At 43.8% G+C, this 22,420-nt stretch overlaps 1 protein-coding gene and 1 long non-coding RNA gene across 4 annotated transcripts in view; one reads left to right on the forward strand and one right to left on the reverse strand.

The window, feature by feature from the left end:
• The window catches only part of CCDC149 (coiled-coil domain containing 149), a 120,587-nt gene that overhangs the window by 13,045 nt on the left and 85,122 nt on the right, over positions 1-22,420 (reverse strand). For 2 of the 3 annotated variants that reach the window (XM_065907263.1, XM_065907262.1), the window contains exons 5-10: positions 21,133-21,249; positions 20,131-20,303; positions 19,351-19,423; positions 18,062-18,146; positions 15,015-15,159; positions 6,557-6,633 (exon numbers count right to left, since the gene is read on the reverse strand). In XM_065907263.1, coding sequence (XP_065763335.1) covers positions 6,557-6,633; positions 15,015-15,159; positions 18,062-18,146; positions 19,351-19,423; positions 20,131-20,303; positions 21,133-21,249 — 670 coding nt within the window. Of the gene's footprint in view, positions 1-5,168; positions 5,202-6,556; positions 6,634-15,014; positions 15,160-18,061; positions 18,147-19,350; positions 19,424-20,130; positions 20,304-21,132; positions 21,250-22,420 lie in introns of all 3 variants that reach the window. The other variant, XM_065907264.1, reaches the window with a different exon arrangement.
• On the forward strand, positions 998-3,669 carry LOC136147916 (uncharacterized). Its single transcript, XR_010659410.1, has 3 exons — positions 998-1,305; positions 1,695-1,829; positions 3,138-3,669. It is a non-coding gene; the product is annotated as an uncharacterized lncRNA (long non-coding RNA).

The following is a 22,420-nucleotide window of genomic DNA, read 5'->3' on the forward strand; positions in this document are numbered from 1 at the left end:
CCCTAAGATTCTCTTGGTGGGCACCACCATGCCAACAGTGAACCCCAGGGCCATGGCCCAGCCCATGCTCCAGCCTCAGCTGTCTGACTTTGAATGAAACCTTATCTGAAGACAAGTCACTGAATTTCTCTGGGGCTCAAATCAGAGGCTCTAAAGTTCTGTGATTCTACTCAGGTTTGGTGGAGCACAGAATGGTATTTGGGTCAAGATGTCCACTGCCTTGGAGAACGAGGTGAACCTTGGCCTGTACCTTATTTATGATACCAAGGCCTTAACTTGTTTATAATACCACCCTCCCTGTTGGCCATGCATGTAATCTTATTAACTTGATTTCCAAGACTAGTAGAGAGTTTGGCATATGGCAGGTGCTTCATAAACAGCTGATAACTGTGAATAAATGGTTGATGCATTCTTAGGAATCCTGATGTTTAATTGGTGGGTATGGATGCCTGCAGCTGCCTCAGGCAGATGGAGCTTGTTATTAGCAGCCATCACTCTCAGGTTTCTGCTTCATGAGGGTCATCCCAGAAGAAGAGAAATCTGATAGGAACTGACCCTGAAGTTCTTCACAAGTACAGATATTGTCTCAAGTTGAAAGAAATCCAGAATCTTTAGGACCACAATCTGGAGAGGTTTCCCAAGGAGAACCACTGAACTGAAGCTCTGGATAATTTAAGAGGCTCTCAGGATGAAGCTATGGCAAACCTAGAGAGTGTATTAAAAAGCACAGACATCATTTTGCCAATAAAGGTCTGTCTAGTCAAAGGTATGGTTTTTCCAGTAGTCATGTAGGGATGTGAGAGTTGGACTATAAAGAAAGTTGAGTGCCAAAGAATTGATGCTTTTGAACTGTGGTGTTGGAGAAGACACTTGAGAGTCCCTTGAACTGCAAGGAGATCCAACTAGTTCATCCTAAAGGAAATCAGTCCTGAATAATCATTGGAAGGACTGATGCTGAAGCTGAAACTCCAATACTTTGGCCACCTGATACGAAGAACTGACTCACTGGGAAAGACCCTGATGCTGGGAAAGATTGAAGGCAGGAGGAGAAGGGGATGACAGAGGATGAGATGGCATCACCGACTCGATGCACAAGAGTTTGAGTAAGCTCCACGAGCTGGTGACAGACAGGGAAGCCTGGCGTGCTGCAATCCATAGGGGTGCAAAGAGTCAGACACAACTGAGCAACTGAACAACAACAGGACAAAGTTGACCCAGTCAAGTCTCCCCTTGTGTTGCAAAGATACAATCTGGAAACACCATGAGGAGATAATTGTTGTTATGAAGCCATACCAGATGTCTCAGGTGGGCTCCTTTTGTTTCTCTTCAACAAGGCAACAGTCGCTGTCCTAAGCTAGGGGCAGAATTGCAATTCCTGTTCCATCTTCCCAGCACACGCTGGGAAGCAGAGGCACACTCTATCCTCTGCCCAACAAGCCTTCCAAGTCCACTCTGTCCTGTGGCCGAGGAATCAGAATGCGGGTGGAGCTGGGAGCTGGCTGCAGCCGAGTGAGTGAAGGGAGTGGGAGGAGGAGTCTCGTGCCTTCCCATTGTGAGGAATCCTCTAGGGCCGAATGACTCCCTGGCCCTCTTCAATCACAGTGAATTATCCACTCCACAATGGCTCCTCAAAAATGCTGGGGTGTGTGTATGTGGGTGTGCTCAGTCATGTCTGACTCTTTGTGACCCCACAGGCTGTAGCCTACCAGGCTTTTCGGTCCATGGAATTCTCCAGGCAAGAATATTGGAGTGAGTTGCCATGCCTCCTCCAAGGGATCTTCTCAGCCCAGGAATCAAACCTGCATCTCTCGCATCTCCTATATTGGCAGGTAGTTTCTTTACCACTGAACCACCTGGGAAGCTCTAAACTTCTGCAAGAATCTAAGCAACAGGCATGCAGACGAGGGAAACAGAAACCACCGTTTGTCCATAAATTAATCCGTATCTAATTCAAGTAGGGGTTGGAGAAGAAGATAAACACCTTCTGAAATCCCCACCTGCAGAGATTACTTCCTTATCTGATGCTAAAATGTCAAGATTTGGTTTTTGCAAAACATTTTCAAAGACCCTCCTTGGAGGGCTCTCAGTTCTGTTGTTTCTAAGCCCAGACTCTCTCTGTATTGACTTTATTGAACTCTAATCTGATGGTCTGCTGTCTCCTAGCCCCATTTTGGTCCTTGGGACTGGGGGATGGGGTGTGCACTATCTACGAACTAGATTCAAACTACTATCAGCACAGGTCACACAGGCCCTTCTGTTCAACTGGTGTTTGAGTTTCCAGAAGCCCCCCTGATTCCCTATAACACAACAGCACTCCTTCCTTTCTCCAAAATGTGCCAGTTACTTTCAGAATGCACATTTTCCTCCTCAGACTGATGTTGAGAGTGCAAAATAGAGAATTCAAATAAAAAGCTCAAAGAGCCAGGCTCTGCTCTTGCCAGACTTTTTTTTTTTTTCTTCTGGTTTTCAGTGTTTCTTTTCGGAGCATGAGCACATCCAGGAAACCTTCTCTCAGCGCCTGCCCCCCGCCCCCTCCAAGCATCATTCTCACCTGCAGATGCCAGCAAACCACGGGGAGAAGGCGGCTGACAGATAGGGGGCTGGGGAGAGTGGAGGGTCATTCCGTCCTGAAGTGCAAGGTCCACCAGCTCACCCTCTGGCTTTCTCTACAGAGCCCTGCATCTCCCCCAACTCTCAGGGACCTGTTAAACAGTCTGGAGTACTCGCTGCTTTCCAGATGATTTCTCCACATGGGCTGTGACATCTGTCAGACTTGCCTGCTTCCCGGCAAGATCACACATTTGCCCCAACTCTATCCAACCCCACCAAGAGCTGTATATTGTTGGCTGAGAGAGTGGGGAGGGAGGGAGAAGAGAGTCAAAGAGAAATCAGAGCATGCTCCAAGGCCAAGAGAAATTCTGCCTTATAGTCATGAGAGGTGGCCTTCTTCACCACGGTCCTTTAGGGTCTTGGGAGAGACTGTTCCAGCTTCTGAATCTTTCTTCGCCACTTCAGCTTGCTTTGAGACCCAGTCCCCAGCTGATTTGATCTACACTCCCTACCCTCCCTCACTCTCCCACCCCCCAGCCTCCTACCTTCTGGGTCTCTCTTTCCTGAACTATACTCTCCCTGTGCAGGTGGAGCATTGAAATGAAGATCTGAACACCTGAGTTCAGCCTCTGTGGCCTAGGTATTGAAGAAGGAATTCATAGGGCCAGGACTCCATCTCAGGCCTATCTGTGCTGATCATGCTCCGCTGCCTCTCCAGTGGACTCTGAACTCTCTGCTTAGTGCCTGTGGGGATGACAGTGGGAGGATAAGACCCCCTCCAGACAGGGGAATCTTGGAGATCACATCCAGGTTACTCATTGCCTAAGAGGAAACATACCGTAATCAGCCCTGTCTCCGGACAGGTCATAAACTTTTTCCGTATCTATCAGGATGTAATCACAGGCTTATTGATTATTAACTGGTTGGAACGTGACCACAAGCTTATTGATTATTAACTGTTTGGAATGTAACTGCGGGCTTATTGATTAATGACTGTTTGAACACATAACACGTGAATGATAGGGTTACTGTAGTTGTATTTACCGTTCCTTTCTTTATGTAAGGCTCAAGGAAATTGGGGTGGTGGGTTTGGACACGTACACATGGGGTATAAAAGACTTTCACAAATGCCTGTCGGGGTCCTTGGCTAAGAGGAGACTCTGCCTTGGGCCCGCCGGTGTAATAAACTGCACTCCACTATCTGCATTGTCCTTCTGAGTGAGTCTGTTTCCTGGAAAGCATGGCTATAACTGTATCACCCAACTTCTTGAATTCGTGTTTCCTTATGGAAATTTCTGTTTCCTTAAAATGAGGGGATCAGACTACTTCATGAAAGAGAAGAAGGTTTTCTCTTACATGGCAACTCTGACCAGGAGGTAGCTTCCTGGAAAGCCAATGTGAAAGACCGTTTTGAGGGCCACATGTGAGATTAGCAAGGAAGGGCGATGTGATTGATTAGCCATGTCTGCCACTGGCACGGAAATGATGCTGTGTAATATATACCAAGTATTTGTCACCCTTGAACTTTTTGCTCTCAACTGTCATTCCAGGTCCAGCATTCAATGACTTGTCACATTAGTCCCTCACACATTATCATCTTTATTGCTTCATTGACACTTATGTATCATTTTGTGTTTTCCTTTCACTGCATGATACATATTCATCACACTTTCCTACCCACTCCAGCATTCTTGCCTAGAGAATCCTGTGGACAGAGGAGCCTGGTGGGCTGCTGTCTATGGGGTCGCACAGAGTCGGACACGACTGAAGCGACTTAGCAGCAGCAGCAGTGGGACTGGTGATTCTTGGAGGGGGCAAGGGGCATGTCTAGAATGCCTGGTACAGGGCTGAATTCACAAAGTTGATACTCAGAAAGTATCAACATGTTATGGACTGATCTGTTAGAGGAGACACAGATCCTTTCAAGACTGCTAAATAACTGACAGCTAGCAATTCTCTGAAACCACTGGGTCTCAATCCCCTCTACTTGGCTGAAACAGTAAATATTCCCTTACTTAGTGAAAGAGGAAGAGGAAGAAGAGAAAAGTGGAAGAAGAAGAGAAAAAGGAAGTGGAGGAAGTAAGAGGAGGAAGGAAGAAGAGGAAGAGAAGAAGAAAAAAAATAACATACTTCCTCTTGCTTGGCTATTAGAGCTTAAATGGAGACCATACAATGATGAGCAGATAGAAGGGACCGGTCTAATTTGCACAGAAAGAGGCCCCTCTCCCCCGACCATGGTTTGAAAATGATCGTGAGGTGATGCCTCGTTGTAACATCCTTTATTACTGCATCAGGGCAATGCTATCACAGTCACATAAATGGTCTCAGATCAGGGGAATTGCCATTCTTTTTTTCGATCCTCCCACTTTGTACCCATGTGGAGGCCAGAGATTAGAACAAATAGGCTGGGGCATAAAATTCATTCAGTTGCTGCCCTCCAAGCAAATGCTACCATTTAATATTTGCTTTGTACTAATTGAATTCTCTATTTCAATTGACTATTCTAATCAGAAAAGTGCAAGGATACAAAGAGAATGCATTTCTATTTATTTACATGCAGGGATGATATTAATGCACTGCTATTAGCCACAAACACAGATATTTCAGAAAGAACATACTCCCAAATCCTATGGAAACATCGTAGCTCAGGCCTTCAGGCAGCAGGAGAAAAAAAAAAAAAAAAAGGAAAGAAACAATTGTTACTGCATAATAGCCATTCTAACCTAGACCAAACAACGGCAGAGATAGGAAATTCTCAGCATTCTTTCATTTATTCGACTTCCATCTTCTTACATAAGTTGTAGAAATAAAACATTGTGAAATCTCACTAAGTCATTTGGAGAGAAAAAAAAAATCCAAACGCTAGAACATGCACAGAAATAGCAATCCGACTGCACAAATAAACGATAAATTTGCCTGACTGTGTTGAAATTCAATGCAATAAAAGAAAGGCCTTCAAAGGAGATAAGGTTTTAAACTGCATCAAAAGATTCTTGTGCAAAATGGATCATTCAAATCCCCAGGATGGCACTTGGCACTAATTAGGTCTGTTAGGTCTTCTGACATCAAGTTCAAGGAATCTCTACTAAAAATTGCAATTTATGAAATACACTTCCAGGCAACCTGAGGCGGCTATTCAGATTTACATTAAGAAAACATGTGGTTTTGTCCATGTCCCTGGGCAGTGTTCATTTCTCATACACAAGGAAGCAACGGATATGATTCAAGGGTAGAGAAGGGTTTGTGCAGAAAGGTTAAGTAACTAAAAATATATGTACAAAGTTGCTTCCAGGGAAAGAGGAGGTGGTAGAAAATGATAAATACAAGTTTCTGGAGAATGTAGAGAGAAAGAAGAAAGTTGATGGGGGTCTCATGAAGGGGGGTATTTTACCAAGACAAATGGGATAAATATAGCTAATTAATGTGAAACATCAAGTTTCTTCACATCCTGCACCACTGCGGAAAAAAAATCTACAGCAGAAATTTTTATTTTCAAGCTTTGTAGCAAATGGAATGAGGGAAGAGGGAAGAAGGTTGTAAAGCGCATTTGGGTTAGAACAATTGTTGGTTCTTATATTCAATTTTAAGACTGATGATTAAATTGAACACGTCTTTGTAAGTTTGTACATTCATTTTTAGAATGAATGATTAAATAGAATAAATTTTTGTGAGTCTTTATATTTCTTTTTAGGGGTGATGATTAAACTGAACACATCTCTATAATACACCTACAGGAAAAAAATGAAGCAATTTACCATACTCACAAAAGCTAAAAATAACATATATACAGACATATACAATGACAATTTTAGAATTTAGATTAGCAAACTTCATAGTTCACTTTGTATATTTATTAGTTTTTTTCTGATTTCCTCCAAAATGATGGCTTTTAATTTCAAACACTTGTACACATCTCAGCAATAATCTTCAAATAAAAGAACATTAAAAGGGTAAAGTCTGCTCTGCAAATTTTCAGAAAAAGAAATTTTTATAAAGTTCTGCTTACCTGGGAGACTCCACAAACCAGAAACTTCCAAAGTTCTTAATTTTTTCTCCAGTTCAGCCACCCTATTCCCTAGGATTCTGGAAAAGGGGAGAAAAATGGCAAACGACAGACCAATGAGCATCTGTCTTATCAGCTCTCAGGGCTGTGAGCAGGCTATCTGCAAAGGCTGGTGATGCCCTAGTAGAGAGAAAATGTTTTGAGACTTAAGACACATGCTAAAAACAGTGTGTGTGTGTGTGTGTGTGTGTGTGTGTGTGTGTGTGTGTGAGCACACCCCCACATGCTAAACATACACAGATTCTACTGAAAGTACATATGAAAATATAAAGTGAATGATTTAAAATGATTTAAACCTTACTAAAGTGTTGCCATTCACGTGAATCTTCTCCCACAAAGATAGCTGGGAAGCCAAACAATGATTCTACCATTACCCAGGCATCTTACATCATTTCTGTTTGGGAATTCCTCGTGGCTAAAGATGACACTTAATTTTGAATACCCTTACAAGTATCACAACTTGACTTTTTGAGGGTGGATATGAGTTTTAGAAGTAACCAAATCTAACAAATAAGATGAAAGAACATGCTTGGTGATGTTACTTCGAGTCAATAAAATAATATCCACCTTCTTAGACCTAACCTATGGCTTACAAATGGCCATATCCTTGATATCTAGCATAATACCTGGTAGACAGTAGGTGCTCAATAAATATATTCCATTAAATAAATCCTTTTCTTCATAGCTTGTAATGATCTCTGGAATTTAAAAATAGGCATTTGAAAAACTTTCAGAAATTACAGAATCACTAAAATAATTACCCTGCTTTCCAAGATGACTATTCTGATTCACTATGATGTATAAGATCTTGAATGTGTATTTTAACAGATTACTCTGTCTATTTGGAAGTCAAACTTTGTCTCTATGCATGAAGAGACCTAAATGTGGCCACATATTTCCCCTCCTTCACTCCACACAAAATTAAATATAGTTGGGAAATGATGTGATAGACATCTGAAACTTCAATCACTTTTCATTGACTTGGAAATTGAAAAACCAGTCTTTATCTTTGGGGGATTTTCTTGGCACTGCTGTGCTAAAATGATGTGGAAATCACCTTAATAGCAATGTTTCAAATTCTTTCAGCAGGAGAAACCAGAATGCCAGAATTGTTCTTCTATACTTTTACATTCCAGACATAGATGCACACACCCACATACATACCAAGATCTGAATATGTATATATCTGCATATATGTATATTGCTTCAAATGCATCCTCATTTTACCTGAATTGACTTGCAGACTCTTAATTAATATTCCCTTTGAGTTCACAGAAAACTCTTTGACGTGACTCTATGTGGTTTTGTTCATCTAGGTACTTAGAGCTTTTTTCTTTTCTTCTTTTCCTTAAGTCTTAAATTCTGCATAGTCTTTATCAATTACTTTCAATTTTCACTCCATTTGTTGGGTCTATTCGGCTTTCATGTCTCTGACCCCTCAATAAACACTTTTCTTCGTAATCTCGCTTTCAATATTTTGCTCAGACCTTCTGATCTGAGCTCCCTTTTCACCAGCTGATGGGTTTGAGATGCAATCACATTGGTGTTCAAGCTGATGCCTGCTTCTTAGAATGATCAGATCACCTGTACGTGGCTGCTTCTTGGAAACAAAAGATAAGGCTTAACTCTTCTGTGTTCAATGAAAGATGCCGTCAGGGCAATGCTCGAAGGCGTGGTGAAGAGACATTTGGTTGTATTTTTTCTGATGTTCTTGGATAACGCAGCCATGTCTCCCAGAAATGTGCTGATGTGAATCTGCTGGTGTCCGGAACAACCTACTCTCAGGGATCTTGCCTTAGTTTGTCGGTGCTGACTGCTTTTTTCTTTAGCCTGACACAGGCATCTGCTGCAGGGCTGGAGGTAGTAAAATGGACCCACTAGAAGTTGCAGTAGTAGTAATGGCAACAATAACATCATCAGTAACAATAACAACTATTCTATGGGTAACACAAACAGCAATTAATCTTTCCTGAATCCCAGGTCTGAGTCAGAGTGCATGCCAAACATCTACCAAAAGTACGCTTTCTTCTCTGACCTGACGAAACTCTGCAGTGTAGACTGTATTTTTATCCTGCTTTTATACATGTGGGTCCTAACAAACAGAGAGGTGAAGGAGTTTGTCTAAAGACACACAGTTCATCTCAAATCTGTCTTTTCCCAACCCCCAGCGTTCTCATCTAGCACCCTCTACTCCCATTAGAAAACAGAGGCATAGAAACTAGTCAGCGTAACTAAAACCACATGCTGGACTCAGCTGGTGACAAGTATGGATTTTTACCCTATGCCTCAGGTAGATTAACCTTTGTCTCCCAAGTGCACGTTCTTAACCAATAACACCCTAATAACACTAGAAAACCAACATTCACAGGCCTAAAGCAAGTTCTCTTTAAAGCTATGCATAAGTGAAATATGGATGCAGCCACAGCTGGACCTGCAAAATATAACCTAAGATGCTTCAAATGACAGACGGTCTTCTAGTTGGCTTCACACTGAGCAGATACAGCAGCTGGTCCACTGAAAGTGATGTAACACAGCCCAGGGAGAGGAGAGGCTTATCAGACTCTTCATAGCTGGCAGGACACACAGATGGAGACAGTAGGAGTAAAAACAGGGTCCGTTCAGTGAAGTTCAACCAATTTAATAACTATTGAGGCTGTAAGGAACAAAGATGAGAAGCTATATCCCACAAGAGCCAGTGGGGATGTAGGAAGCCGAAGGAACAGAGTGTTAGAGGAGGAGGTGACCTTGGGATACCTGAGGAGACAGATGGACATCTTGGGGAGACAGGAAGATCCAGGAGTGTAAGGATGAGAGTGTATGCTGGGGGCAGGTCTACTCTCCAACAGGAAGAGAGAAGTCAGAAGAACTGGGGACCACAGCACCACCTGCGTAAAGCGAGAAAGGACCAGAGGAACACAGGTGGAAAGGGAACAGGAGCACCAGGGCCACGTGCGGAAGGGAGCGAGGGGTCCAGGTCAGGTGGCATAGTCTGTATCATCTTATTCTAGAAGGTGGTCACACAGGATGAAAAAGGCCCCTGAGAAGGTGTGCCCGACCCTTGAGAGAGCTGTTACAAGACAGAGGAAAGGGTGAAGTCCAGAATCCAAGTGACAGGGTTGGAAAAGCAGCCTATGAGAAAGCTGAAGCGGTGAATATAGATGACTCTTCAAGTAGTTTAGCAGGGAATCCAAGGAGACAGTCAGGGCAGTAGCTTGAGGCATAAACAGGCTTGAGAGAGGATTTTTTTCTTTGTAAGATGTGGGGGTGGGGGTGTTTAAAATAAAGTTTTTATTTAGCTGTGGCTTGTTTTAGAATAGGGAAAATTTTAGCATATGTCTACCTAGTAGTCTAGAAAAAACTTCAAGACACTGGGCTTCTAGATAGGATTTTCAGTAGTGGTTTCTGATAGTAAAGCACCATGTGTGTGTTAGTCGCTTAGTCTTGTCCAACTCTTTGTGACCCCATGGACTGTTGCCTGCCAGGCTCCTCTGTCCATGGAATTCTTCAGGCAAGAATACTGAAGTGGGTTGCCATTCCCTGCTCCAGGGGATCTTCCCGACCCAGGGATTGAACCCAGGTCTCCTGCATTTTAGGCAGATTCTTTACCATCTCTGAGCCACCAGGGAAGCCCAGAGGGAATCTGCAAAAGACAGAACTAACTCAGGAACTAGCCACCACTTTGCCTCTGTCCTTTCTCTCTGGACAACATGGGAAGCAGGAATCCTGAGTGAGGGTCTTGGGGGAAGCCTGATCCTTTAAAGAGGAAGAGCTGGCAATGGCCCCACACAAACTGCAGATAACCTTGCCCCCCACCTTCACCCCAGGAGATCTTCTTTTGAATCTTTGCTCTGATCCAGGACAGCTCCTGCTGCTTCCAAGATCTTGAACTTCCAGGCTACTTACCATTGGCCAGGAAAGGGAGAGAGCAGTGAAGAGTTTTAGGCAAAGCACAGAGGGTGGTGAAAGGCCAGGATGACCTCATGTCTAAACCACTGCTGCCAGCACCCCACCCCTGGCGGAGCGAGGGCTCATTGGGAAGGGCTGGAGAACGGAAGGTGGTTCCCATGTTCCATGGGACATGCTCTTAATATTTGCTTCTTCATCATTGACCTGTTTGTAAGACACACGAACCCCATCCCTTCTTTAATAATAGCTGGACAGCTGCAAACTCGCAACAAGTACCTCAAGCAAAATGCTTATTAATTGAATATGCTCTCAAATTATAAAGTCCTAGGTTTATTCATCAGTTTGTCAAGATGGCTCCCATTGGGCCTTCTTCGCCTTAAGGGAGAGGAGGATGGGGATGGGCAAGGGGCAGAAGGGGTAAGTGCCAGGCAGTGGAAAACCAGTAGGGGGCGCACACTCTTACAGAACAGAACACCTGCATTCATTCCTACTTCTAATGCTCCAACTCAACAAAGCCATTGTTAAAATTAGTTACAAAAGGCTAAATCAAGGGGGATAAGAGCAAGCAGACCAAATTCACACTTTATTCTTAGCCCCCACTCCATCTGTTATATAATTTGTTTTTCGCATACCCCCAAATAAAACATTTATTGAAAGTATGAAACTTAAGACCCTCGAAGTATTAAAAATGGCACATTAGGTACTTAATGTACTGATATGAGGCAGTCTTCAAGACCTATTGTTATGAGAAAAAAGCAAGATGGAAGACAGTGGAAAAAACTTTTTTTGATGAATACTAGCTACCATTTGCAAAAAAATAAAAAGAGAGAAAGAAAAAAATCTACATGTATATAAGATATGTGAGTATTGATGTGTGTCTATATAAATGCATTATACATTTGCTTATATATGTATCCTTGGAGAGGATACATAAAAAATGAGGAACAGTGGTTTCCTCCAGGAGGGTGGATTGGGTGGCTGAGAGACATTGGTTTGGAGATATATTGTTGTTTAACCTTTTAAAATGTGAATCAGATGGCTCAAAATGATTAAATAACAGTTAAAAACAAAAAGTTGCATTAAGGAAACAGCCTACAAAATGAAAATGTCTATCTTTCTCAATAGAAAGCAAGGGTCCATGAAACCTGGAGATGTGTGCGGTTGCAGTGGGGTGTGGTGGGCATGTATAAGGAAATCAGTCCATCATAGGAGGTGGGAGTGTCAGCCAGCAGCTTGGGAATGCTGAGTTTAGCAGGTGGTGGGACTCAGCGGGGCTTTTCGGTGGAGGGTTGCACTGTGATCAGCATCGAGGCTGGCAGGTAGTGTGCCCAGGTAAATAGCGGAGGAGGTGGGTGGGGGTCTGAGAATAGAGGGCTCATGGGAGGATCTTCCTAAGGATAAGGTAATGAATGGTCTGGTGGGGAGCAAGCAGAGGGAGCAGGTAGGAGATGAACACAGAAGGGCCCTGGCAAGCATCCAGGAAACATATATTGAGTAAATGAACGCATGCCTGAAAACCATAAAACTTAATGCCCATTTTCATATGAGTATTAAGGGAAGAGGAATAAAGGGTTAGACCAGTCAATCATTCACTCATCATCAATTAATTACAAGCACCCATTGTGGGCCTAGCACTGTCCAACGTACTGGAGAGAACAGTGACTAAAGTGGACAAACATTCTGGCCTTGGGACAGCTGCAACCCAAGTGATGTGGAAGCTCGTCAAACCTAGGCACTAGGATGGTGGGCAGAACATGTTAAATATTCTTCAAGTCACACTTTAAGGGGCTGCATAATATTCTGCCTTATGGACTTACTATAATCATAACCGTTTTCCAGGGCTTCCCCAGTGGCCCAGCAGTAAAGAATTCACCTGCCATGCAGGAGCCACAGGAAATGCAGCTTCGATCCTTGGGTCTGGAAGATCCCTTGGAGGAGGGCATGGCAGTCCACTCCAGTATCCTTGCCAGGAAAATTTCATGGACAGAGGAGCCTGGTGGGCTAAGGTCCACAGGGTCACAAAAAGTTGGACACGACTGAAGCGACTTAGCACATACACACGCTACCGTTCTCCAATTCAAAAATATTCTGGTTGTTTCCACTCTTTTTCTTGTTGTTGTTTCCACTCTTATAAATGAATCTACAGTGAACCACCTCATGGATAAATCTTAGAGCATCGTTCTGATTTGTTTCTTTCAGATACATTTCTAGAAACTGACCCTGTGGGTCAAAGGGCACAAGCATTTTAAAGGATACTAAAACATACTAAGAAATGAGTGCTCCAGACTCTAGGCTCATTGAACCTGAGGAGCTGAAATTCAGGAGAAACTGTATTGAGCAGCCAGAAATGTGGGTTTTGCTCTTGACAGCAAGGTGACAAGAGTTCTAAGAAGGGTCTGCAGAGGACAGGAAGCAAAGACAGGTCCCCTGAGTGGGAGTAAGAGGATGGAAGATCAGAGAAGACAGGAAGAGGAGGAAGAGGCCTGGGGTGGGAGGAGGGGAAGAGGAGAAGGGAGAGGGAATGAGGCAGCAGAGAGAGCAGGAGGAATCCAAGAAGATGGTTTTCAAGATGGGAATTGGGATGAAGAGAAATCATAGAAGAAAGTGAGGTTTGGGGGTACCGGTGACCCTCACAGGAAGATTGCTATGGAAAATTCAGAAGAGGTCTTGGGAGGTATTCAAGCCTGCCCCTGCCATCACTGGGCACCTACTAAAATTCAGAATCCCGACATTCCTTCCAGAACCCCCCCAATTCTGCATTTCTAAACAATCACCCCCTTCAAGTAATTCTACCATAGGTGCCCCCCCCCCAGAACACACATTTGGGAGGTGGTTGATGAAGAAGTAAAGGTGGTCTCTTGTTCACAAAGATTGGAGGTGAAAGGAATTCACGGGAACCTTTGGGGGCAGATGTTTAAGAAGATCTGGGAAGTTTCTGGGTGAAGATGCATAAGCAGCAGAAGGGGCAGAAATTGAAAAGGTTGAAAGAGGAGGTCACAGGAGAGCCAGGCCCCAGAGAGGCAGGAGGGTGAGGACCAATAGGTTGGTGGGTCAGTGTGTTTCCCAGAGACCAGAGGGAGAGGGTGGAAGACACAGGGGAGCAGTGAGCCTCCGGGCTCTTGATAGACAGGCTTTGATTTCTCAGTAAAAGAGAAGCTGAGGTTACCTGCTGAGAACAAATGAGGGTTGAGAAGACCCGAGGAGGTTTGAAAGAGCCCCTGTGGATGCTTCATAGGGAGCTGGCGAGGACAGAGAAGGCTCCTGGGACCACTACCAGCTGTGGAATAAAACAGACCTCGTACCTATTTGAGGAGATCCCCATTTCTTCGTCCTCCCCTGAGGAGCATCTCCATTTTAGCATCTGGCTGTTTCAGTCCTTGGTTAATATTTCTTTTAAAAGAATTTTAAAAACTTCTTCTGTCAATAAATCACCCTTGTCATCCCTCTGAGATTGCCCAGACTCCCTCCACTGCTCTTCGCCTTCTTTTATATATATCTTAATCTCCTGCGCTATCTTCCCTTCACTCCCGGCCTCTCTTTTTGCTATTTTGTTTTTACAATACTCTCCATCATTTCATGGTTGCCTCTCTCCTTGTAAACCCCCACCCCGCCAGGCCCCCAGTTCCCTGACTGCTCCCCGTTCTTGCTGGAAGCCCAGTCTTTGGGAAGCTGCTTCTACACAGCATACTTAAATTTTGCTTCCATGCATAGGTCATAAAAGCAGGACCAGCTATGTAATCTGCAGGGCGCAGTGCAAAATGAAACCTCGGGGCCCTCTTGTTAAAAAACGATCAAGAATTTGAAGATAGTGACTGCAGAGCATTAGACCAAGTGCAGGGACCTTCTGAGCGCTGCGTTGCGTGTGACTGCATGAGCCGACGGTCCTCGAAGCTGGCTCTCTTTGCAACCTTTGTGGCTTTGATTTATGGTTTAGTCACCATTCTCTGAACACTTCCGATTTTGCTTCTGTCGTCTCTACATGCCACTTTAGCTTGCTTGATTTTGTCCAATGTAGTTAACATGTTTATAGTAACAGAAGAAGACATGCTCTTTTAGCTATTGTTCCTTATCACCGTCTTTTTTTTCTTTTTTGCTGATCTGGAAAAATGGCATGAGACTCCGTTCCAGGCCCCATAGGCTTGTAAGTTGATGCTTGGGTGTTTCTACTCTCAGAGCGCCAGAAAGCCGTGCCATGAGGTTAAAATGGCATGAGGAGGGGTCTCCCCTAGTGGAGACTTGAGGACAGTAGGTTAAGTTCCCCAGGCACGTATACCATCAAAATCAGCTGGGCAATATGCATGGCTTGGTGAGTGGTTCAGAATAAGCATTCAGTGAGGAATAGCCAGTATTCCCTCCTTGTTGGTCCAGGTAAATTTCCCTCTAGATTCGAGGGTTCTCCTCTCCTTCCCTTCAGATTTGCAGCCCACCTGGTTGCCACCTGGTTGTCTGCTGACAGCCATCATCCCACCCTGCACCCAAGGGTCTGGCCACCTACTTGTTGGTCTGCCTCTGGTGCTGGATGACCATGTTCTTCTCATGGATCGTCTCCAACAGGGCTGTTGCCAGAGATTTCAGATCAGAAATGGACTGCGGAGTAGCTGGGAGACTGCACCCGTGATCCTCAGATAACAGATCCTGAACTAGGAGGGATATAAAATGTACAAGTCAGTCTTAAATCCTTCTGGAATGGTCAAATGCAAACCAATGTTACTTCTTCCTGGACAACGGAGCTGGGATCAATTCCTGACTTCTATGTGCTACTGTGTTGTAATTGAAGAATCCACTTCACGTGCCAAAAGTAAAATGAAATAAAATTCAGTGTGAGGGTTAAACAGAAAGGAGGCGTCCTTGTGGACTTTTGCAACATTTTTTTTTTTTAAAAGGTTAAAATCTTTTGCATTTGTCTAGTATATTATACTCCAAAATGCTCATACTGACTAATTCATATGAGCCTTCAAATTTAAAAAAGAACCTGGAAAATGTTATTTATTCCCATTTCACGGACAAAACAGCAAGGTGCTGACGGATTAAAACCATTAGCTGAAGGTGACTTTCTCTGAGGTCTATTCATTCAGCCACCCTCCTTCACTCTTTCTTGAGTATCTGCCTGTTATATGCCTAGCATTATGCTGAGAACTGGGCTGTGTGCATGTGTGTGCTCATCTGTGTTCAACTCTTTGTGGCCCCATGGACTGTAGCCCACCAGGCTCCTCTGTCCATGGAATTCTCCAGGCAAGAATACTGGAGTGGGTTTTCATTTCCTTCTCCAAGGAATCGTCATAACCCAAGGATTGAACCTGTGTCATTTGTGTCTCCTTCATTGGCAGGCGGGTTCTTTACCAGCTGAGCCACCAGGGAAACCCAGCTGAGAGCCACACAGCCATGCAAATGACAATAACTCTAGTCCTGAGCTCCTGGTTTATATTATAGCTTCTTATGGTGTACCCTTGGTGGCTGGTGTCCTCGGGGGTGATACCCTCAGTGGGTGGTGAGATACTGTAAGAGATTATTTAGAATACAAAATGTATTTTGTATTCCATGTCTTTCAAAAATACGAGATAAACCCAAAAGACAACCACCACTTGTATTCCTACAAGACAGGGAGAAAAAAGGAATAATACAAATCTCTCATTATATATCTTTGAATACCATTTCCTATATGCCTATATGCAGACACACAAGTTCACACATTTCTCTTCAAAAATGGGAAAAAGCTCTGCTTTTCTTCACTTAACCTTATGTCTCATCATGAATATCTACTAAAATATAAAATGTGACGGCTGTTTAGTAGCCCATGCATGTGAAAGTGAAAGTCGCTCAGTCATGTCCGACTCTTTGTGACCCCGTGGACTATACAGTCCATGGAATTCTCCAGGCCAGAATGCTGGAGTGGGTAGCATTTCCCTTCTCCAGGGGATCTTCCCAACCCAGGAGTCAAACCCAGGTCTCCTGTATTGCAGGCAGATTCTTTACCAGCTGAGCCACCAGGAAGCCCAAGAATACTGGAGTGGGTAGCCTATGGCTTCTCCAGAGAATCTTCCCTGGGGAATAGAACTGGGGTCTCCTGCATTGCAGGCAGATTCTTTACCAACTGAGCTATCAGGGATTGGTAATTTATTTAATTATGCTGGACATTTACATTGTTTCCAATGTTTTTTTCTTATAATTAATGAAGAAGAACTTTCTTGAAGCTAAGTGCTTGCATATGTCTGTAATCATTTCTTATTGGCTCAAAGGGGATTGGTTTAAGGTTTTTTGTAACAGATTGCCAAATGGTTCTCTAGAAAGGTTTGGCTGACTGACTGCTCTGCCAGGATGCTTGAGCTTGGCTGGCATTCCCCACAACAGTGACAGGACTGGGTCTCAACATTCAGAGATGTTTGGCTATCAAGGGTATACACAGCTGTACTTAGATGGGCTACTCCACATTTCTATAGAGTACTGTAGTTTTCTTTTTAAAAATAATTCTAGGGTGTCCTTTTCTAGTTGAGGGGGAAAAAAAGGAAGTGCTTGGGAAAGTGCCTTGATTATTAGGCAGGCTGAATTCAGCACTTTTTTTTTTTTTTTTAAATTCACCATAGCTCTTATGAGGACTACCACGTGATCCTTGCTGGTCTGCATTGCCAACAAGCCCAAAACAGGCCAGCCCAGCACGGTCCACTTGAGGCTCACGTTTAAAACTGAATCCCCAAATATTAAGTGTCAGAAGCAAGCGCTCTGCTATTTATTCCCCTGACTGTTCATGGAAGATCATTATTTTTCATCGGAATCGACAAGGAGGAGGAACAAGATTGCAATCAATAAAAACTTCTTTGAAAAAAGGCATGCGTGCCATGATAAAATGATTTCAGTAGCTAGGAGACTTTTCTAGCCTGATCACAGAGGCCAAGGAAAGGAGAAACTCAATGAGGATGGAACAGATACTTGGGGATGCTGACCTGGTGATTACAGAAGGGAAAACATTCTAGAAAGGAGAGTACAGTTAGATGAATAAATGCAGATGGGCTTCAGTTATTGGAGAAACCACTAATGCAGCAGCTCTCCAAGCAGGGTACCCAAACCAGCATTGCATCAGCTGGCAACTTTTTAGAAATGCACACTTTCTGGGCTTACCCTAGGCCCACTAAATTGGAAACTCTCAGGTGGGGCCCTGTAATCTGTGCTTTAATAAGCCCTCCAGGCAATGCTGATGCAGGGGGAGGTTTGGGGGTGACCACTCTAAGGATTGGGCTTCCCAAGTGGTGCTGGGAATACAGGAGATGTAAGAGACACAGGTTTGAGCTCTGGGTTGGGGAGATGCCCTGAAGGAGGGCATGGCAACCCACTCCAGTATTCTTACCTGGAGAATCAACATGGACAGAGAGAGCCTGGCGGGCTATAGTCCATGGGGTCGCACAGAGCCAGACACGACTGAAGTAACTTAGGATGCCTGCACACACACTCTAAGGATCACTTTGGTTCCTAATTCACAAACGGAGAAGTGGACCCACAGCACCAGCATTCTGTGATCACACATGGTCCCTCCCAGAAAATGACCCCTACCTTGCTTTGCAGACAGGACCCCAGTCAGAGCACTGCTGCTGGATTTGCTCTGGCCTTTTGAGTTTTTCCGTCTCTCAAGAGCATTCTAAAGCAGCATTGGGAGAAAACAAAAACCTCTGTCAGAAAAGCCAATAAAGGAAAAATACCTAATTCCGGTAGATGTATCCTCCCCTCCAGCACACAAGAACTCTTTGCAAACTCTAAATGCTGGCCTGACTTTCAAAATTCAGAGTCGTTGCCAAAGAGTTCTGATTTTTACGGACCTGGTAAAGAGTTTTCTTTTTTCTTCAGTTGGTGCCCAGCATAATTACAGCAATTACATCCTCCTATATATAGAAGATACTCACTGCATATGCGTTAAATTAAATCAAATCTGAAACAAGAACTCAGTCTAATGTGTGAAGTCACTGGTTATGGAAACCCCTTCCAAACAGACATGAGATAGAGTCTGGGTTTAACTTTCGTGGAAGAACTGAATAAATGTTAAATGAATGCATACACACGTTTTTTAAATTATATATTAATTATACAATGTTAAGAGCTATGTGTATATATAGATAGGTATAAACTCAAGCGTGGCCCCCACAGAATGGAAAGGGAAGGACAGCATAGAGACTTCCGAGAAAAAAGCAAACGTCAAAAGTAAGGAAAATGAGATGGCTCTCCCCAGCATCTAGATGGCTGTAAAACTTCACCCTTAGGAAGAGAAGTCAATCTATTTTCAAAGCAGAGAAACCCAGGAGATTTTGCTAATTATAACACTTACAACTAACATCTGCAGAAATAGATATTATCGAACTAATGGCGCTGGAATTAGACTAAATAACAGTGGGGAGAATTTAAACATTCTATCCTTTCAGTATGACGTGAACATTATCATTTAGATTGTGATTTCCCAGTCTTTGTTTCTTCATCACTCAGAAATCATTTTCTCATGGATGATTAGGAGACAAAGATCATCTGATAACAACAACGAAAAAAGCTTTCTGTACAGAAAAGCTGGAGAGGAAATCCAATTTAGTATAGACCGAGGCCATAATGTGGTTGCGTCCAGATTCTGGTGGTCTGTGAGCCCTGTTCAGGTAACAGGAGCTCTTGCAAAACCTGTTTTTGTTGTGTTTGCTGTTTGGGGGCTTAATTCTCACTGGTTCCTCAGTTTAAGCTCTTCTTGAACTATCTGGAGGGCAGGGAAGCACTAGAATATCTTTGGCACATAAAGCAGAATTAAAATAGAATGACATTTAGATGTACAAGAGTGAATCATCACCGTCACTGTCATAATTCTCTACCTTGTATTTGGCAATGTTAGATTTTAAGAGGTTGACCTCTTCATGAAGTTGCTTTAATCTCTCTTGAAGGTACCTGGAAAAGAACACATACAACTAGAAAGAGTTTGGGAGCAAAATAAAAATCATACACTCAAACATAAGGGGAAAAAAGGAAAACCAGACACCTGAAGAACCACCTTTTACATATAATGCCTTCCCACCACTGAAAAGAGGTAAAGTGCATCTTGGTGACCTCGTCTTAAATGGATGCGGTGAAGGTCAAATATTCCCAAGTCACCTAAACCTCACTTCAGAACAGCTCCCTGCAGAGATCCCCTAAGGGCTATCAACAGAGTTTTCAAATAATTCTCATTAAGGTGATTCCACTGGGAAGCAAAGCAGGAAGAGGCAACACCAGACATGCTGTTAAGTTAGTCACATACACACACGGAAATTTGCCTCCAGGAAAAGAAACAGCTAAGGGAATTCCTCAATTTATTTTCTTATTCTTTTCTGTCTTCTTGATAGCAATAACAAGCAGCTTTCACTGTTCCCTACCCTTCTCACCCAACCAGAGAAGGCAGGGAAAGACTGTACGTATGTAGCTGGTAAGCATTTGGTTGTTCTCTTCTTACTTTTACAACTAATGGGCGACATTAATATCATTGCTTTAGAGTTGGGACTTTCCTTTCATTGTAAGGCAATTTTATCAAATGTAAATAGGGCTGCAAATAACTGCCAGCCTGCAGGCAAGTGGAGGGCCAGCACCCTGTGACCACAGGCCAGGGCCTGGGCACTTGCCTGTTCTCCATACACAAGGCGTCCACATCAATGATGCGGTTCTCGTGGCCGCTCAGGATGTGGTTCAGCTCCTGGTTGAGCCTCTCGACTTTGTCCTGGTAGGAAGACCGCTCTTCTTTAACATCCTGAAGCTCATCCACAGAGGCCTGCAGGTCATGCTCCAGAGACTCAATCTGAAACCAAAGGAAGCGCCCTTACTTAAGGAGTTCTGCAGGCTTTAGGGTTAGAGAGGGGGATCTTCTATTTTGCTGACTGACTTTTAGAGAGCTTATTAATGCCAGCCACCTTCTATAAAACCATAAGTGCCACACATTGGACTATGATGAAAGCTAAAAACAAGGAGATGACTTCCAGCCAGTCACTTACTGTATCCAAGATGAGACAGACGTGGCAGCTTGGAACCACAGACCTTCTGGCTTACCAGCTGCAGCCTGCCCTAAAGCCAGAGGCTCAGAGAGGGCAAATCCAGACACTGGTAACAACAGCCAGTGTCTTACAACTACATACTTTTTCAAACCACCCTAGACCCAGAAATCTTGTTCTGTTCTTCAAAATCACTTATTAAGAGAAGAAAAACAAAGTCGAGGCTCTCTAAGCTGCTCCCTAACGAGGGCCTGGTACCCGTTGAGGTTTAGACTAAAAAGCATCGCTCAGTATTTCAGCTGAAACTTGCAAATTAAGGCTAGTTTGTCATGTTTGTTCGCTCCCTGTCTATCCTGGGTACGGGGGATGTTTCTTGCTACGTTCAGAACAATGACACCCAAAGTAAGACAGCAGATCTGCTAGAAGCCAAAAACAGAAGAGCTTGCTTGAGAACTTAGCAGAGAATGGAGGGAGTAAATGCCTTCAAACTGCATCCTTCTTCCTCCTCTGACCACATCCCAGGCACCCCACGCTCTCGGGGAAATGGGGCACAGTCTACTCTTCCCTGTGTTGTGCCCAGCTGTGCAAACACTCCCCCCCCCCCCCCCCCCGCCACTCTGAACAGATGCTGACAACAACCTGTTCCTTTGCTCTCTCCAGCTGCTGAACCAAATCCTCACGTTCATGGGCCGCAAAGTGCCGCACGCCGATTTCTTCGTCTCCCAGCCTCTGTTTGGCAATTGTCATCCTCAACAGCTGCGTTTTCCATTGGGAGAAAAAGAAGAGGGAGAGGGAAAGAGAGTTAAAATGAATAGATCTCAACAAAACCCCAAGCCTACTTAGGCAGAAAGTATTGGAAGAAAAGACTTTTCAAGAAATACTGGGGAAGGACACAAGACAAAGAAATTTCTTACCAATATCATTAATTCAATTTAAAAAAATTCATATTGTATTCTGTACAGGCATGCCTAAACACACATGTCCACACATTCACCTATAAGGCTAATGGGAATACAGGGCTGGGCATCTGAAGATGGATATCCTGTGTAGCCTTACCACAGTGAGGAAAAAAACTCTGGGTCTCTTTTAAACTTAGCAAAGATTAAAAAAATTATAACACAATGTTGCAAAGAATCTGCTAAGATGGGCAATCTCCCACATTCTTGACATTTAGGCTATGACATATTTGGGGTCCTTATTTGAAAACCAGTCAGCTGAACTGCACAAATATTTATTGTGCAACTACTGTGAGCAAAAGCATCATGAGGATCAGCAGACAATGTTACAGGCAGGTGGAACAGCTTGTAGAAAGGCCTAGCAGAGGATACACAGCACTTAGTATACAGATGGCCATGTCTGATGGAATTCTCATTTCAAAACTCAAGGATTTTGTCTTTGTGTACCTGCATAAAGCAAATTTACTTGTAGCCTTGGACTCAGCATTCATGGTGCTTTTGCATGGGTGGATGCTTGCATGCTCAGTCATTAAGTCATGTCTGACTCTTTGTGACCCCATGGACTATATACAGCCCACTAGACTCCTCTGTCCATGGGATTTCCCAGGCAAGAATACTGGAGTGGGTTGCCATTTTCTCCTCCAGGGGATCTTCCCAACCCAGGAATCGAACCTGTATCTCTTGCATTGGCAGGCAGATTCTTTACCTCTGAGCCACCTGGGAAGCCCTTGTAGGTGGGTATGGGCAGACAAATGCAGAGCTGCAAACAATGGGAAGTGTCCCTCAGGAAAGTTCCCAGCTAAGATCATTATGCTTTCTTGTTTTGGCTCATATTATAAACAAGTGTCCTTTTCATGGTCTCATTTGTGCCCCTTTTCTTCCCTCACATTTTGTACTTTCTCTCGCTGTTTTGCTGTTTAAGAAGGCCCTGCTGTTGGCTGTGAGTTCAATAGCACTGTGGTCACAGTGCT

This window comes from Muntiacus reevesi, chromosome 16 (assembly GCF_963930625.1).
Source record: "Muntiacus reevesi chromosome 16, mMunRee1.1, whole genome shotgun sequence".
Taxonomy (NCBI): Eukaryota; Metazoa; Chordata; class Mammalia; order Artiodactyla; family Cervidae; genus Muntiacus; species Muntiacus reevesi.